We start from the raw sequence: 19,015 nt of genomic DNA on the forward strand, positions 1-19,015 counted from the left end.
AAAATAATATTCTAATCTCTAGCATGCCTACCAAAGTTCATAATGAACAATGTCTTTCTTCCGCCCATACATAAATATACAATTCAGGTAAAAACCAATTAACCATTGAAAAGTTTATAAGAATATCTGGTCATCAGATGTCTACTAGTTCATCTTCACTTGCTGCATTTCTTGCATGGACGCCCTTTGATGCTTTGCATCAATGCTTTTCTTGTTATATATTGTCATACATAATAAAAAAGTTCTGCCAAGTTCTGGCCGCATGAAGTAAACAGGATATTATACATTGTTATACATACTAACTCGAGCAACGGACTCTGATTGCGCCTCGTCCGATATTGATTTGACAGCTGTGTAGTCAGTATTGTAACCGATGATTAATATAATCTTATACTATTGGTAAGATAACACAAAGCTGAAGCACATTTAGTTGAACGGTGATCGAAGATGTTAGTAAATATACCACAAATAATCGGCTTTATCTTGAATAAATAAATTTTTAATTTCTTCATAGCGTATATAAATGATCACAAAAATCAATACACAAGGAACTACATTCAGCAATTCTTACAAGTATAATAAAACTGAATTTTGTCACTCTGATTAAAATAGACTTCGTTCTTTCAAGAAACATTTTTAATTTTTTAATCAATAAAATAGTTACAAGTTATTTTCCATATTTGATCATGTAAACCATATACTTTGTTCTTTCAAGAAGACTTTTAATTTTTGTTAAATCAAGTAAATATTTACACTTTTCATATAAAATCATGTTAAACATGCATGTTCAATTATTTAAATTAATAGATTCACAGGTGTAAACAAAATACAATGCTCATTTTATATGAAAACAATGAACATAATTATGTTAAAAGAAATGGCCTTTTTCATCAAAAAAGGTTTAAGTTTGTAATGATAGAATGTTATATGGCATGCGTTTAAACAATGTTGCAAGAATAAAATATTTATGCACACATTAAAATATTTTTTATAGTTTCAATTTATTTACAATGACACCTAGTTTGTCTAATTTACAACAGAAATAGGTCAATGTTGTGCTTGGGTATTGACATAAACACAAAACAACAACAATTATAAAATATAGAGGACAGCATTATAGATTTATGCCTGTAAGCTGATATATCAGTTTTGTTTGGTTTTACTTATTTGTGAATAAATATATTGTATCGTTTGATTGAAAAAAGTAATTTAATCGTGTAAACTGGGGGAATTCATTAATGTTGTCCACTGCACAAAGGGGCATTTGAATCCTACAATAGATCACGTGGTTAAGGGAATTTCGTTTCAATATCATATCTATCGGTTGTTTTTTTTATCACAGCCCCATATAAATGAGCTTTCGTATATCTGAATAAATATCATATTTATTTCAAGTGTGAATCATCTGGAATTTATGTGGAATTCAATTTCATATTTGAAAAAGGAAGATGAACAAGTAGAGACCAAAAAAAAAGATACTGATTCAAGTAACACAAATTCTTGAATCGGAATTTCTCAACTACAGTAATGCCGTAATTATACGATTAGTATAGTCAAGAAAATATGCAGATTTGTTTAATATTTGTGGCGTGTTTTGTGCGTTGTTTTCCAATTAATAGTGGATTATTGTGGACAAGCTGGCATTAATATGTGAATACTCGTATATCTTTTATTTTCATATTTCACCGTGTCATTTTGGGTTAAGCAAAATTCATGAAAATATAACATAAGGTGCTTTATCTAGGAATGACATCTAGTTAAAATATATAACAAATTAAATTGAATGTTTAGAGAAAATACGTTAACGAATGTCATTAGTGATTACAATTTTTTTTTTACAGTGGCACAAATAACAATAACTAAAATCATTTATTCTCCCAAAGCAATCGTTGAGCCATTGAATCTCTAGAATTCAAGTTGGAGCATGTTTTGTTCAATGTCGTATGTAAGTTGACGGATCCTTGACTGCCTTTCTGTGACATCCATGAGGTCAACAGGTGTTGACAGAAATCTATATACCATCCTTGTATCTTGGTCTGTTTGCATGGCATATGCTCGACAGATTGCTCCAAATTTTCTCCATTCCTAAAAAAATAACTTTACGTGATAAAATTCACTAAATAAGTGTAAAAATGCACAATGTACGTCAACACCCGCATTGTCTGAATTCTAATAATTCATATATGTCATATATAATGACACTAACTTGCTGTTTGAATTTTACTTCTATGGTTACTGGTAAGGTTATATGTCAGTAAAAATATGTATAATTTTGCAGGAAATTGATCAAAATGTTTAAAAAAACTGCATAGTAATATTATAGGTATTACCGCTTCTGCTCTTGAAATAGTTTCTTCAAACATTTTGGCGTATTTCTTCGTCTTTAATGCTGTCAGAAAGCTTTTCCCCGCCCCAGTTTTGTCATGTAGACTTTTTAGAAAAACTAACATGTTGTCCCAGAACAATATTATTTCTGCAAACAGTTCATCTACTTTTGACAACTGTTTGAGAGCCTCAAGAAGACCTGATATGTCACCCAAGGTTGCTGAAATTAAAAAATACAACAAATGCACAAGGGAATTACACTATTTGTTCATATCATTCACATGATTTTTAAGTTTAAAGAGAAAATAAAATTGAATTATCAATACAACAACACTATCAGAAAGATTAATATGAAACATTTTTCATACTCCTCAATATAAGCACCTATCATATACAGATACATTGTATACCCAAGGGCATTTCGTGATTTGTATCTTTTTACTTTAAGTTTTTGGAACAGAAAGAAGTACATTGTCGTGCAATAGACGTATATACATCTCACTTGTTTTAGGACGCCGATTTTCGTAACATTTCTTCATTTTTTTATTTGTTTGGATCGTCAGACCAAACAAATAATGGTAGCGGAATTTCAGACCCTGATGAGCTTATTTGCAAAAACCGAAAGAAGTCCAAACTCCTCGAAGTACACTAACGCCGAAAAATTAAGGGGAGAACACTGCGTAAAGATTGTCTAATGATGCATTAATTTTCAAGCCTTCTCGGGGAAGTAAATATAGTTCCCGATTGGTCGAAGATTTCTAATATTGTGCCTTTACAGATGTACATGCTTATATTTAACTCCATGATTATTTACATCAGTGTTAAACAACAGGTTTACCGTGAACAAAATATCTCGAAATAAAGAAGGGGTTACAAACCCTAATTTAGAATAATATGGTTTTCTTCAGGCTGTTATCCTATAAATTCCCACTGGTCGAGGGGTTACAGGCTCGTTTAGGAAACGACAGGTCTGGAGTTCAAATCCCAGTTAAGACAATCCATTTTTTTCTTCTTTTTTTAAAAATATTTTTTAAGCAAATTAAACATTGAATTGAATAATTCAGTGTTGCACTTAGCGGCGCCAGTTTACTACAGTTCTAACACTGAAAACAGCATTGGTGGCACTATACAAAAACAAATTGGTTTATAATCTCACAACCTTCACCTTTCTGATATTCTGAGACCCAAACAAATTCAGCACCTTCTGTGCTTTAATTTAAAAGCATTTTTACAAAAAAGTAACATGTGATTGTTTAACCGTTTGCCAGAGGATTTGCATTGCAGGGCTTTTATTGTTAAACAAAAACAAATGAAACCTTCTTTTTTAGTAATACTAGCACATTTTGCATTCTTTGATGCCAAGATTTTGTTAGAACTCTTACATTTTCGCTTAGAATAGTATACCCAGGGCTTATATCACCAGTAAATAAATTATCAAAAGTCTTTTTAGTATATATAACGATACATTTTTAATATTATTGCAGTATGTACACTCTTTTGTTCATCGCTTAGCAAATGAGGTATCCACCGAGCGTTTATCTTTCTAAGCGTTAGTTTGTTTTTTTCAAAATACCATGAACACGCGCTATCGACAAGTTTGTCATCGGAAACAATTTCCTCGCGATATATATTTCGTTTTAGCTGTATGATTTGATGGATGTTTACGATTTTGTCATTGTAATTGTTGCAGGACGTCCTTGATGAGCAGATTCTTTGGGTTTTAAATTAAGCAACCAACCTACAAACAGACCTATGAGGCATTTCCCATTCCCAGAAATATTACTAGCCTCAAGATGAATATTTAGGGGTTTAATGCCAAGTAAGGGTATACCTTTTACGTAGGCTCTTATTTCAATTGCATTGTTTGATCCTGTTCAAGTTATTTTGAGTCAAGATTAGCGAAAACGCTAAACAGCAATTTACACTGTACATAGCCAGTCAGTGAAATTGTGAACATGGAATTTTCTTCCGTTACGGTAAGTTCAGTAAGTTTCACGCGAAGAAGGTGTAATGACATTATTTTTGGATCACTCGTATAATCAGAAAGACAATTACTAATCCAGAATCACAGTAAAGGTTTATGGTACATTATTTTGCAAATGATGAGGGTAACGTAAGTTTTGGTATAGTACATGCAACGGTCCAGACCGCAGGGAATAATTTGAGATGACAAAAACACGGATATTATGAAAATAACCTTTTCCTAAAAGACGCTTTGCAACTGATGTTTACCTATTCTCAAATCTGTGCGCTTTATTTGTGCCAATCGTTCTTGTGTTGTTTCTTTGCGTTTTCGAATTTCCTCTCTCAGTTTGTTTTGTTTCTCATCTTCCTTGTCAATGGCCTCTTGTGCTTGCTGTCCACCTTTTATAGCAGCGTATGTCTATGATCAATACAAAAATTGAACGTTTTTCTTAATTTATGCATATCAAATTTCTTTATTTTTAAATAAAAAGAAACCAAATACGACATTTAATTTTCAAACCACCACTCACTATGGTTAATTGGAAAGTAGAATGCATTCGATTATCTTTAGGCTTAACTTTAGGGTTATTTTTTCTGATAAAGGATTGCATTTTGATACAAAATGGAATCATTAAAGTATCTTTTAAAAAAGTTTATTTAATACTAAAATTGAAGGTTTCTTTTCTAATAAAGGATTGTACATTTTTTTGATACAAATAGGAATTATTTAAGTATATTCTAAAAAAGATTATATCAAAACGGAATTTGAGGGTTGTTGTCTGATAAAGGATTGCATGTTGTTACATATACGAATTATTAAAGTATATTTATTAAATATTATTTCAAAACCTTAATGATATTCTATGCTCAATTTAATGTTTTGCACATTTTATTTTGCACATATATTTATTATACGAGTACATACTAGGGAAAAGTCTTCAATAAGCATTAGGTTGTTTCTAGTCTAATCATTTTCTTGTATTGATTGTAAATATCATGTATGTAAATATGCTTATGTGACGAATAAATTATGTTTATTGAACATATTGATGATTGGTATACTGTCTTTTTATAAATATAAAATAAACATGTTTTGACTTCACACAAAGTAGATATGTTATGCTTTAATAATTGCATGGTGCGGCGATTTGTCGTTGATGTTCCTCAGCTGTTAAACGCTAGTGAACATGCTATATTGGTGCGATATATTAGATAACGCGCACTCCTATGGAAAAAGTGTGCGTTATTTCAAATACAGAACAATTAGCAAGTACACTTGGTTCAGTATAACAGTGTCATTGGACTGGACCAAAATTTAGGTTGGAGAAAAACGAATTTATTTAGACTTGGGAAAGGTTATATGGCCCTCGAGAAAGTAGCAATGATCCTTTCATTGACATAGATTTTAGCATGCCATTAAATTGCTGATCAAACGGCGGTTAGCATAATACTGGAGCGTCACAAATATTTACAGCAATGTTTTATGTGTCTGTGGCCATCCAACCAACATACTTCTGATTGGCTCATACGTTATGGGGTTTACTGTAAGAAAAAAAAATGGTCACTTTCTTGTACCATAAAAAGTAACCGAGGTTCCGTGTAGGGAATTTAATTTATTGAGAAAACAATGATATAAATTGAATTTTTATGTAGAATCCTAATTCTTATTTCTGTTTATCATGCGATAAAACAGTTACAATATATCGAACTGGACGGTAAATGCGGAAATGTCATGATCTAGGGCCTCAATCATTTTCTGTAGAGAAAAACTCCTATGTCGCCCCAGGCCATGATATTGCTATACTATAACTATAACACCTTAATAAGGAACGCAGATTCCAATACATAGTTTGTACATTTTTATAGGGCCGCTTGAAAAACGGGTCGTATAATAGTTTCACCCTGGGGGCACGGGGCCACTATGAGAAGCTGTGTCGCACACATGAACAAGATCTCTAGATCAAAGGTCAAGGTCACACTTAGAGGTCATTGAAGAACGCTTGTCCGGAGCAAAACTTCTACATGCATACAGGGATTTTAATCAATATCACTGTTCACAAATGTTCAACATTGTAAGGCGGAGTGTCGCATGCAAAATTTAGGTCCCTGAGGCCAAGGTCAAGGTCACACGTAGAAGTCAAAATTCAGATGTGTATTCGAACCATTAAGTCATCATTTATTAGAAGGATAGAAACACAAATGGTCATTTTCATGACTTCTGGTGTAATACAATTGATCTAAGTTAATATATGCAAGGTCAAGGTCAATTAAGATGATAGTCAAGGTCACTAAAGATGATAAATTATAGAGATTTTGTCCAGAGCATTTGACACATTTGAAGGAATTGTAATGAAACTTCATACAAATATTGACCATTATAAGAAGCAGTGCTATGCGCATGGACAAGGTCTTTTGGTCAAAAGTAAAGGTCACACTTCGATGTCATTGAAAAACAATTGTCCGAAGCAAAACTTCTACATATAACTTTGCACAAATGTTCATCATTGTAAGGCGGAGTGTCGCATGCAAAATTAAGGTCCCTGCGGCCAGGGTCAAGGTCTCAAATAGGGGTCAAAGTGCAGATAAACTTATGAAAATGTGTATTCGGAATATTGTTGGCATCATTTATTGAGGAATTGAAACACAAATGTCATTATCATGACTGCAGGTTGAATCATGTTATTTAGGTAATATGGCATGGTCAATGCCACTCAAGATGATACTCAAGGTCACATAAGTTGGTAAAATATTTCGTCCAAGGCATAACTATTACACATATTGAGTGATTCTTATGAAACTTCATACAAATGTTCACCACTATGAGCAACAGTGCCATGCGCATGAACTAGATCTCCCGGTCAAAGGTCATGCATACACGGATTTCAATATAACTTGGCACAGATGTTGACCATTGTAAGACGGAATGTCGCGTGCAAAATTTACGTCATTGTCAATGTCTCACGTAGGGGTTAAAGTTCAGATAAAAATATGAAAATGTGTATTTGGACCATTTAGTAATCATTAATTTAGGGGTTGAAACACAAATAGTCACTATCATAATTGCTGTTGTGAAACATGTAATTTAGAATAATATATGCAAGGCCAATGTCACTAAAGATGATAAAATATAATAAAATTGTCCAGAGCATTTCTCCTCCACGCATGGTTGGAATTGCAAGATGTCATTTGACGAACACTGAGGGACTCTTTAGGGGAATAACTTTATCATAACCAGTCGTAATGGTCTCGTTTAGGTTTTATTTGGGCACCTTTACCCTGTCGGGAACCTGTATGATTAAATGTTTACTTAGACTATGAATATATAAGTACCCTCATTCCTTGTCTGATCAGAGTTAAAGGCATTTTTATTGCCTGAATTCCAGCACTTATTCCATCTAATTTCGATACCATGGTTGGAACCGACATGTTCATCAGATCATTCCATGTCTTATCGTCTACATCACTTGGAACTAAGAAATAAATCAATAAAATAATGAAAAACTAATGTGTCACAACATATATCATTTGGTCATTTTGGTAAATACACTAGTCGAAATACTAAAAAGTAGCATTTAGATTAGGCAATATTTTTCAAAGTATTAATAGTTTAAGAAATCCATAATAAAAGACATTAAAGACATTCAAACATACTTCGGAATTCTCCCTAAAACCGCAAATAGAAGCAGAATTTAACAATAAGGAAGGTGTAAATGAAAAGAACATTAAAATAATTCAGAATGTGTATAAAATAAGAAAAGGAAAAATAATTCGAACATTCAAACATTTCTCGGTATAATGAATGTGTGCATATAATTATTTTATTTGAATATATTGAAACACAAATTGGAGAAATACAAAATTAATAATATAAATGATTAATATCACTAATTGAGCAGTGTGGTAGGCAAAAGAAAGGTATAAAAGGGACACAAATCCAGTCAGCAATAAAGTCTCTCGTATATGTTTGCTAAATTTCAGTCTGCGGTTGCTGAGTAAAAGTCTAAAACAAAGGACAGATGTAAAAACATCACAATAACAAAACTTTCTGAAAAATTAGTGCTGTAGAAGATTTCTATAAGGTTTAAATTAATTCAGTCAGTGATTGGTGAGAACTAATGCAAACAACGATGACTGGTGATAAGGCATTAGAGAGGGTGGCTTTGCTGAACATCACGAACTATGCATAGAACCTTTTAATGGTTCAACATTTTTATTGAGTTTCGATGGATGTCAGTAAGTGATTGCCTAAAAATAGGCCGGATTGCAATTACATCAGACATAAGAGGGTCTAAACAAAAATAAAACAAAACAAGAGCACCGAAAGTGTGTATTCTTTTTAAGTAAGGATGAAGCAATTGTAAGACATGGGAATTAAATAAAGTATTACCTCCTTCAAAAAGCAATCCTCCTATGAAGTTTGAATATTGTGGGCCAAATGGAACATAAGTTATACTCCGAAAACTGTTTTCAGTTTTAAGGTAATATTGACCTTGATTTTTGTCCCTGTGACTAAAAAATCAATAGGGGTGTTATACCCAGTATGGACAACCATCGTATGAAGTTTGAATACTCAGGGCTAAACTAAACTTAAGTTATGTTCCGAAACTGTTTTCAGTTTGAAAGTAATAGTGACCTTGACCTTTGACCTTGTGACTCCAAAATCAATAGGGATCTTCTACCCAATATGGACCATCATCCTATGAAATTTGAACACTGTGGGCCAAATTGGACTTAAGTTATGCTACGGAAATTGTTTTCAACTTTAAAGTAATAGTGACCTTGACCTTTGACCTTGTGACCCAAAAACCAGTAGGAGCCCTTTACCCAATATGGACAATCATCCTATGAAGTTTGAACACTGTGTGCCAAATGGAACTTAAGTTATGCTCCGGAAACTGTTGTCAGTTTAAAGGTTATAGTGACCTTGACCTTTGACCTTGTGACCCCCAAATCAATAGGGGTCTTTTACCAAATATTGACAATCATCCTATGAAGTTTAAATACTGTGGGCCAAATGGAACTTAAGTTATGCTCCGGAAACCGAATTGCTAACGGACGGACGGACAGACGGACGCCAGGGAGTATAACATAATATGCCCGAAATTTTTCGGGCATATAAAAACATTTAATGCACAGGTCCTCTTGGAAGTCAAGTTACAGAAACGGTTTCGATGAATTTTAGTCATTGTTGACGAGAAATAATATTGGGAAACATTTTGGAACGAGACACGTTCCTGCCACTGAACAATTATTTTGATTCTTCTTGTATTTTTAAAGTGCCAATCAATGAAGCGAAAAATACATTCTCATCCACCATGACGGTCACTATACCAGAATGGGCTAAGAGGTCATATCTTTTTGTTATTTTTCTTCTGAAGAATAGGAAAGTCGTGGTCTCCAATTCAGTCCATTGTTACAAAATGAATCTATGCACCCAAAACCGAGAAGTCGTTTGGGCGGACAAACAAAGTGACAACTGTATGCAGCCCTATTGGGTAGCATAAAAATAACGATTTGAATCATTACTCGCGCCAGCAAAAAGCTCATCTCTCTGTTCTTTCATTTTCTGTATTGCATTTAATGTTCTCCGTCTTTCTTCTTCCATTTCTTTTTGCTCTTCTTCAGATTGCTGTTTCAATGATTCAGCTTTTTCCCTTTCTATTGCTAACCTTTCTGTTTGTTGCATTACAGTTGCATTCCGTGTGTTTACATCCGCTATATTCTGTTGTAACTTTCCTGTAAGTTTACAGTACCTACCAAAATGCAAATTGAATATTAAGCATGTGAGAAGTTATTTGCTATATGCATATATCATGATTATCTTTTTGAATGAATATGAAAATTTGTTATGTAATTTTTTTTCAAATAAAATAACAAAAACAACAACAATAAAAACAATAACTAAAAATAAAAACGAATTGGTCACATGAAAAGAGGACCTTAAACAACCATGAATCAAACATGTGTCTCCGGTTTGCCAGTTGTCACAAATGTCACATAAACATAGCAAAATCTTTTTTGTTTTTCGCCAATTTTATTTTATAAAAATATTTATTTTTCTATCAATTAAACTTTGAATGTTTTGCATCTTTAAAGCTTTTGAGTATTATTTAAATTTGATTAAAATCGGTCTAATATCAAAAGAATCAATTTACAAGTATTTCATATATGGAATACATAGATTTGCTATCACGGGCCTTAAAAGACTTGTTACTTATTGTACACTAACGTGTATTTTTTACATTTGGATTCCGTCATTTTTTCTGTTATGCAGGTAAACTAACCTGTTAACTGTACATTGATCATTGTCGACATATTTGAATTTCGACACACGAAAAGAAGTTGAGGAACTAGTAGTTAGTACAAGAATACTGATTTTTCAATTTATTTAGATATATTAGTTTCATCATATACACATGTAAATATATCTTACAGTTATGATACTGTTTTGTTGAAGTTTGCCTCATCCATGGTGACATTATAAAAGAAGTAACACCAGTAATTGGGACCCTATGATTACGATATTTATTTAATGGAACAAGTAATATTTATTTGTAAACGGAATTATTTTTTTGTCAGTTTTCATAAGAGTGAACGGAAAAGACCCCCCTACTTCCTGAAACATAATGCTTTTATTTCGCCTTCCAACGCTATACAGGCGGTATAAGGGACCGCTTATTAAGAAACAAATCATACAAATATCATATAAATACTATTTATATATGTTGATGTAAAGTTAAACAAAGCTTCTTTAAATTTGCAACATTTGAAAAAGATCTCATAAATCAACTTTTAGTATCATCTGACAATGCGACATACAGGAAAACAAACAGAGAATTTTATTCTGTCCATGTTTAGTGCCTTCATCAACGGCGTTTGTGGACACGAAAATAATAAGTGTAATAACATTAATGATTAGCAAATTTAAACCTAACATACAAATAGCATTGTAATGATAAAAGATAATTCTAAAATATGCATCAAATGACCAATTGTTTTAATTTCTTATTTAACGATTTAATAATCTTAAAAATGGAATCACGGGTATTTAGACTGATATGCACACTAGAAACTGATCACTGCAACTCAACATTGTTCAGTTTAAAGGAAAATAACAACCATAGACTATACAGTCTAACCCATGCGATTTATTAAATCGTAACAAGCAGACATAGCTTTGCTGCTATACTACGTGAGCGGTCAAGTAAAAACAAAAGTACTTTTTAATCAAACCAGTTTAAAGTGTCAACACAAATAATATTAAGAATAATACTTTCGACCTTTTGGCTTAACATTTTAAACCTTTAAACATTTTGGGAGACATATTGTGTTTGCCTTTGCTGGGTTTTCGTCTTTCCGTCAGTCCGCATTTAGCTTGTCTGACTTCCACAGGTGAAACTGATGGCAGGTTTTCAACGAAACTGGAGTGATCAGTTCCATCCATAGATTTCAATATCGCCGGCATGTTCCGCTTCGCTGCACAAAAGGGCCGCCAGGGCTAAACAGGGAAATCTTATCCGGCTTTCACAGGTCAAACTGCTGGTTGGATTTCGATAAATCTTAATAGGAGTGGCGAGTACCACTTCTAGTTGTGCATGTCTTAAGCATGTTCCACTTCGCTGCACAAAATGGCAACCAGGGCAAAAACTAAAAAAAATGTTTGGCTTTCACAGGTCAAACTGCTTGCGGGATTTCAATGAAACTTCACAGGAGTGATCAGTTGTGCATATCGCCGGCATATCCAGCTTCGTTGCACAAAATTGCTACCAGAGCTAAAAATAAACAAAATATTGCCCGGCTTTCACAGGCTAAATTGCTAGCGGTATTTTTTTGAATTTTTACAGTAGTGATCAGTACCATCCCTTGTTGTGCATATCGTCGTCATAGTCTGCTTTGCTGCAAAAAAATAGCCACGAGAGCTAAAAATCTTTTCGGGCTTTCACAGGTTCAATTGCTGGCGGGATTTCATTGAAATTTCACAGAGTGATCAGTAGCATCTCTTGATATGCATATCGATGGAATGTTCTGCTTCGCTGCACAAAATGGCCGCCAGAGCAATAATTAGAAAAATCTTGTCCGGCTTTCACAGGTTAAACTGTTGGCGGGATTTCAATGAAATTTCAAAGAGTGATCAATAGCATCTCTAGTTGCGCGTATCGCCTGCACGTTCAACAATGCTGCACAAACTGCTGTTGGGATTTCAATGGAACTGCACAGGAGTTATCAGTACCATCCCTAGTTGTGCATTTGGCGGCACGTTCGGCTTTGCTGCACAAAATGACTGCCAGAACTGTAAATAGAAAAATCTTCTCTGGCTTTCACAGGCCAGACTTATGGTTGGATTTCAATAAAACTTCACAGGATTGATCAGTACATCCCAAAGTGTGCATATCGCCGATACGTTCCGCTTCGCTACACAAAATGGCCACCAGAGCTATTAATAGAAATATCTAATCTGAGCTTTCACATGTCCAACTCCTCGTTGGATTTCAATGAAACTTCACAGGAATAATCAGTACCAAATATCCCTTGTTTTGCATATCGACGGCGTGTTCCGCTTCGGTGTCAGAGCTTTAAATATAAAAATCCTGTCCGGCTTTTACTAGTAAACTGCTGGCAACTTGTGTACCGCATTTACAGGAGTGATGAGTACCATACCTAGTTTTGGGAGACAGGTGTTTTTGTTACAAAAATCCTTCTAGTTAATATTCTTTGGTAAACCTTTGGTAATTCAGTAGATTTTTTTCTCTCGATATATTTTAAATTTTCTTCATTTCTTAATAGATTCGATTCATGCTTATATACAAATGTACAGCAGTAATGTTAGAATTGTTTTTTTTTATAATTCCGATGTCCCGCTTTACCATTCCGTATGTCACCGATCTAGAAAACGTAGCAATTTTGGGATATTTTTTATGCTCATTGAAAATTTACCAGAAACATTTTTAAATGGTGATATTTTCGTGATTTTATGCTCTTTGAGTGTAAGATACCGAGCTATTTGTACAATTTTAAACAATTCCGTCTAGAGGACCCAGTATCTAAACGTTCAATCAAAAGAATGATAAACATTACACTTTCACTCCTGTTGTATTTTTATCTATCTGATATTGTTACATCTTGTTTGTTACTAGGTCTTAACTAACGCCCAAAACATTAAGAGTCTCTTACCAAAAAGGATCATATACAGTCAAATATAAATAAACGATGGATCAAAATTGGACAAAAGTTCATATCTTCTTATGTTAACATGTAGATCTGACTGTTTCGATAGGAGGTCACCTTCTTGTGACCTTTCAATCAGCCAATCAGTGGCCGCTTTAGCGTTCATAGTTTCTGGAAAACAGGAAAGTGTACGCGATTTTCACGTTTTCTAGATAATATACACCCAAATAACAATGGCTTATTGTTTGTGATATGCAGCCTTCATAACCTCAGACCCCCTTTCAAATTTCCATTTTATTAGTACCGCCCATTGTTTTCTCGTTTAGGGCACACGCATTCTATTACTTGGGAACCATACGCCGGTTTTCATGGAATGACACTTATGATAACCGCCGTATGAACACATCTGCGGATGTTTCTAAATTCAAAATTTCATCATTTTTGTGTTTAAATGTTGAATTCTGCTTAAGCCGGTGCAAGGGGTCGTGGACGGTAACTTGCACTTTCCAGTACCGTCCATGAACATGATCAATCAAACCGAGCCTGCAACAATTTTCAATTTTGCCGTGTTGGGCTTTCTTTAGGGATTATGTTTTTCTCTATTTTATTAGATAAATAACTAGAATCAACGGTTAGATACCAACATATGGTAGCATGTTTCCCAGAAATTTTATTCAAAATATCTATTAAAGTTATTATTTCTAAGGCAAAACTGATGACTTGTCAGACTTTACGTGTAATGTAAAATAATCTTTTGTTGGGTTAGCTAAAATAAACGTATCGGAAATCCAAATCGGCTAGAATTACTGACGACCAGATCTAGCATTGTATACAAAAGAAGAGTTGGACTTCAGTCAGAGGGAGCAGAGTATTAAACATTATAAAAAATTGAATTACCTATCTCTGACATTTTCAGCTTCTTTTTTCATTTCTCTTGCTTGTTCTAATATTTGTTCGAGCATGTCTCTGATTATTTTACTTTTCTGTAATTCAAAAATACAATATTTCTCTTTTTATATTATACTTTTTGTAAACTACTTATGATTCAACCACAATTATGGTTGTGCATGTATTTCATATTAAATAAAAGTTGCCTTGCAACACATCTAAATATGTTGATATTTTATTATCAATATCAAATTGCGCTAATAAAATTTAATATTATTTGAACCTCAGATAACAAAAGATATTTTACCCTCTTTTTGATGACCTGTTTCATCATCGGCATCATTTCATTTGCTACAAATTCTGCTGTTGTCATGAACTGCTTCATAAGTCCAGAGCACATTCCATGTTGCATTCGTGCTTCGTTTGCTGTTGCACGTACCTTTACAATTATAACATGTTGAGACTGGATCAATGTTATTTAAACATATCTTTTTCAAAGGGTAATAAAATATATCGCGAAGGAGGCACCTTTTTTGCCTTACGTTAATTCCATAATAGTTTGTTTCATTGAAATATCTATATGGCATAATACAGAATGCCATATGATCGAGTCAATGACGAATTTGGGCACTGCCATGCCCAATGAAGGCCTTGTTTTCATGCGAATTAGAATAAAATGGAATTGAGTTATATATCAGAAACATAATTCATTGCAGGTGCCATGGGAAGAGAGACAAAGTTTTGATAACCGGAGTCACTAATTCTCGGTACCTACTTCCGGTTTTCTTTTTATGCTGTACATGTATTACCATGACAGGCAGACATAACTTGGAGGTTGGGACCTCTATGAAATTACTTGCAACTGTAATGGCCGCTGAAACGAAATTGCGTCCTCTAGCAACACATACGAAATTAAACTGATTTCTTTTCTCAATAGTTTACTCTTTAATATTCGTGTATGTATTAGATAAATTAAATGAATAAATATTCGCTATTTACCTTTCCTGCCTCAACAGAATGTTCCTTTAGTTGAAGATAACATATTTCCAGAAACTTGCCACATTCCAATTGTGAAGACCGTAGCCTTTTAAGTGGACCAAAAGGGTCCTGTTCATCGGTCGCAGCTCTTGTCTACAGAAACATAACACAATGCAATGAGTTAGTTTTGAATTCATTTCAGTTTAAAGGCATAGAAGCGCTTTTTCAAATTTCATTTCCTTTGGAAATCACTTATATTGATTTGTGTCTAGAAAGCCATTACCTTAAAAATTTAGAAACAAAACTAAATAACATACCACAAGACGCAACTGCAATATTTGCGCGCTTCACGGATTGAACAAAAACCTTTCCAATTATCAAAGCTAGAAATTATGTTATTTTGTTAATATTTACCTTCAATATATTGTGTTTATGGAATTAAAAGTATGAACATAGCCTAAAGTCATTAAATACACAATGAAACACAACCAAGAAACCAACTTTTAATTGAAACACATATAAGTTTAACATTTGATAAACACAATTAATATTATATCATGACATGAATATTTACGAGAGTTGTTCAAAAAGTAATAGGACTGCAGCTCTATTGTTCACATTTTTAATTTACGTACATACTATTACAATAAACAAATATCGGGACATGTTCTCTATATACAGTGAAAAAATCAATACAAAATGTTTACAAACAACAGTTCTGTGAAAATTTCAAATGACAAGGGGTACGAAACCAGGTCCACGCTGACAATACAATAATGACGTCCATGACGTCATTAAATAAATGCAAAATTGAACAAGTGTCATCCATCCTGGATGTTTTCTCCCTAGTGCTCTAAGTGTCTGAATCATGTGACCATGATCAGGTCTCATGTGTGAAAATTAAGCGAGAAAGAAAGCGATCACAATTTTGTTCAACTCTCCAAGAAAAATACCCGATAGCTGGCCATTCTCCACTATTCTCGACTATATTAAGTAAACTAGGAACTCAAGAAGCATGGTCTTAAAATGCTAATGCAAAAGCGATTTGTATTATTAATTTTCACATGTATGTCATCGTACGTTTTTAAAACAATATGATTATATATACAGTAAAATAATTATATTTATCAATTGAAAAGTATCATTTATTAAAATAAAATGGTGGGGGCACTACTAATCATCACCGTTAATCATTATTATATTTAATTTATTAAAACCAAGTTTATCTAATGAGAAACAATACAATAGTGTTTGATAGAAACGTCTTATATACAATCCTTTGGTGAGAACTGAAAAAGTAGACCCGAAGCAGACATAAAAAGTGCCGGACAGTCCGCGTACCGTTTACCGTCGATCCATTTACAGCGCTTTTGCAATTGACGTCTCTAACGTCCTGTCAATCATCAGACTTTCCTGTTAGATATTTTATTTTCGCCGTTTTTAAATTGATTGTATCAGCCGAAACAATGTTCTGATGGCAGGAAAATTTTCCTTTCCTAATTCTATCATTGTGTATGTAAATGAAAAAATATATTGCCAATTTGTTTAATGTTCGCGCGAATTTCTGTTTGTCAAAACTAAATAATTATGCCATTTCATGTCCGAATGATGTCAAATTAAGATATAATGTCACTTAAATATAAATGGATGTGTTGGTGGAATATATAGACAAACAGGGTATAAATTATGAATAAATTAGAAGTACAACTTAGCTTCAATAACTATTTTGATGTATTGCGCCGGGTGCGTGTTACCATGGTTATTCAATATCACAGGAAACGCGCGATTAAAAAAAACTTATGCATAAATTGTAGAAAACATTTTCCGATCACCATACATATAAAAATATTCTAAATTGTATGAAATATGAATATGCAAGACTCTCAGTCCTATTACTTTTTGAACAACCCTCGTACATTGTAAATCAAAATTGTTAGAAATATCACATACAACAATTTAAAATGAAAAAGAAAAAAATAGATGATTATCACATACGAGGGGTTATCAAAAAATTCGTGGACTTTCTTTGTTGCGTAAAATATATTCGAGATATTGATTTGAAATTCTTACTAAATAACAAACACACAAAGAAAATTTAATGTTAGTAGATTCTTATTTTACAATAATATTTAATTTATCATAACATATGTCTGCGACAGCGGTGCACCCCAAAAAGTTATTGACGTCAACGTCATCATATTTAACGTACAACTTATGCTACAACCTTACGCAGTCAATAACCATTACTGCTTCACAAAGTTATGTCCATCACTAAATTTTACATGTCACTTAAACACTTATGATAGTGCAATTTTATTTTTTCTATTCGCCTGCTGTTTTTTTTCCAATGTTTTTGTTAATGTCATTCCCAAATTACAACAACATTTTATGATCACGCTATTTTCTAATTTCTGTGTATCCGTCATTTTCCCGTTGTAAACAATATCGTCGTCTGGCGTTTCTGATGATTTCAACAGAAATTAACAGAAATGACGTCCATAATTTAAAAAAATTACTTAAATGACATCATAGAAGAAATATGCGATGTTAAGCGGATTTTCTACGTTAATAAGTAGTTTTTTAGCAAAAATATACGATGACTAACTGCGCTTTTCTACCGTGCGCCGGGTGCCGTGTATGTGCTTATTTAAAAGCAATATTAAATCATCATTTATTGACGCAGTTAACTGATCGTTTCTAAACGTGTTCTACAATGTATGCTGTTAAAATATTATTACAATACACGTTGACGTTCAAAAGATATTTAAAAAGTTCACGAATTTTGGATAACCCCTCGTAGCTAGATAATAAATAGACAAAATAGTATTATACGTATTGATTCTGTTCAAGATAAATAGAAATATTTTGTGATTGTACCAAATAAACCTACCACACTTGGTGTGTATGTATATTTTTGTTTAAAAACTTGCTGAATATGCTTAGTAATAGCCGGGCAATATAAATATATACTGTATAAACACACAAAACATTTTAAAACATTAATGCATGAAAAGACATTGTACACACATCTGAAAGCTTCCAAACATTATAGGGACAGACAGGTCCGCCAAGAACAGCCTATTTGAGGTCAGTTTATTGCTGGAAACTGACATAAAGATCCCTATAGCCCATTCATGATAGTAAGTCTCAAATGATGTATACTATCAGTTATGTAATTCCGCATTTCTTTTATCACATTATGTACAATCACAATCTCCTCGAAAAATAAACATTTAACACAACGATTTTTGGAGTAAGACAGCGGTAAGAAATTTATTGGGATACGACGAACATCATTTACTTTAAAAAAAAAGTTAAATATACGATGTAAATAGAGAACAACATCTACCAGGCGTTATGTATTGTTATATGAATCCTTACATTTAACATTTGATAAATATTTTACCTTAAATGTATGTCCAGGATAAAGTTACCCTTTTATTTATTAACTCTTTTATATTTACCCTTCTGAACTGTTTCAATAATTTGATTATTAAGTGTAGTCATGCATTTTAAAAACTCTCAAAAAATAAATTAACATTTCAGACTTTATTTCAATTCATTTTTTTTCTGTTAAATTATGATGTGTATTGCTTTAGCCTTACATACATTTATGTGAACATGTGCATGTGTGATAGCGCAATACTTTCTTCATAAATAACCCCTTGCTAATAGTCTGGTGAAGTTTAAATGT

At 33.1% G+C, this 19,015-nt stretch overlaps 1 protein-coding gene across 1 annotated transcript; it reads right to left on the reverse strand.

Annotated features, from left to right (window-relative positions):
- Window positions 1-1,822: 1,822 nt before the first annotated feature.
- Window positions 1,823-15,805, reverse strand: LOC132715723 (uncharacterized). The gene is made up of 8 exons (XM_060698784.1): window positions 15,343-15,805; window positions 14,651-14,782; window positions 14,353-14,438; window positions 9,817-10,043; window positions 7,621-7,760; window positions 4,558-4,708; window positions 2,331-2,545; window positions 1,823-2,085 (listed from the first exon to the last, which is right to left on the reverse strand). The coding sequence occupies exons 2-8, from the start codon at window positions 14,753-14,755 to the stop codon at window positions 1,906-1,908; spliced, it is 1,104 nt and encodes a 367-aa protein (XP_060554767.1). The 5' UTR covers window positions 14,756-14,782; window positions 15,343-15,805; the 3' UTR covers window positions 1,823-1,905.
- Window positions 15,806-19,015: the final 3,210 nt, after the last annotated feature.

This window comes from Ruditapes philippinarum, unplaced genomic scaffold, assembly GCF_026571515.1.
Source record: "Ruditapes philippinarum isolate M1 unplaced genomic scaffold, ASM2657151v2 ctg2042_1_1_1_1, whole genome shotgun sequence".
Lineage (NCBI taxonomy): Eukaryota > Metazoa > Mollusca > Bivalvia > Venerida > Veneridae > Ruditapes > Ruditapes philippinarum.

Bases quoted from the DNA above. Each gene is read 5' to 3' on its own strand.
- LOC132715723 (XM_060698784.1), bottom strand. From the start codon at position 14,755: ATGCAACATGGAATGTGCTCTGGACTTATGAAGCAGTTCATGACAACA. The intron at 14,439-14,650 runs GTAAAATATCTT...TTTGAATTACAG, and splicing joins AACAGGTCATCAAAAAGAGG to AAAAGTAAAATAATCAGAGA. The intron at 2,086-2,330 runs GTAATACCTATA...TTATTTTTTTAG, and splicing joins CTATTTCAAGAGCAGAAGCG to GAATGGAGAAAATTTGGAGC.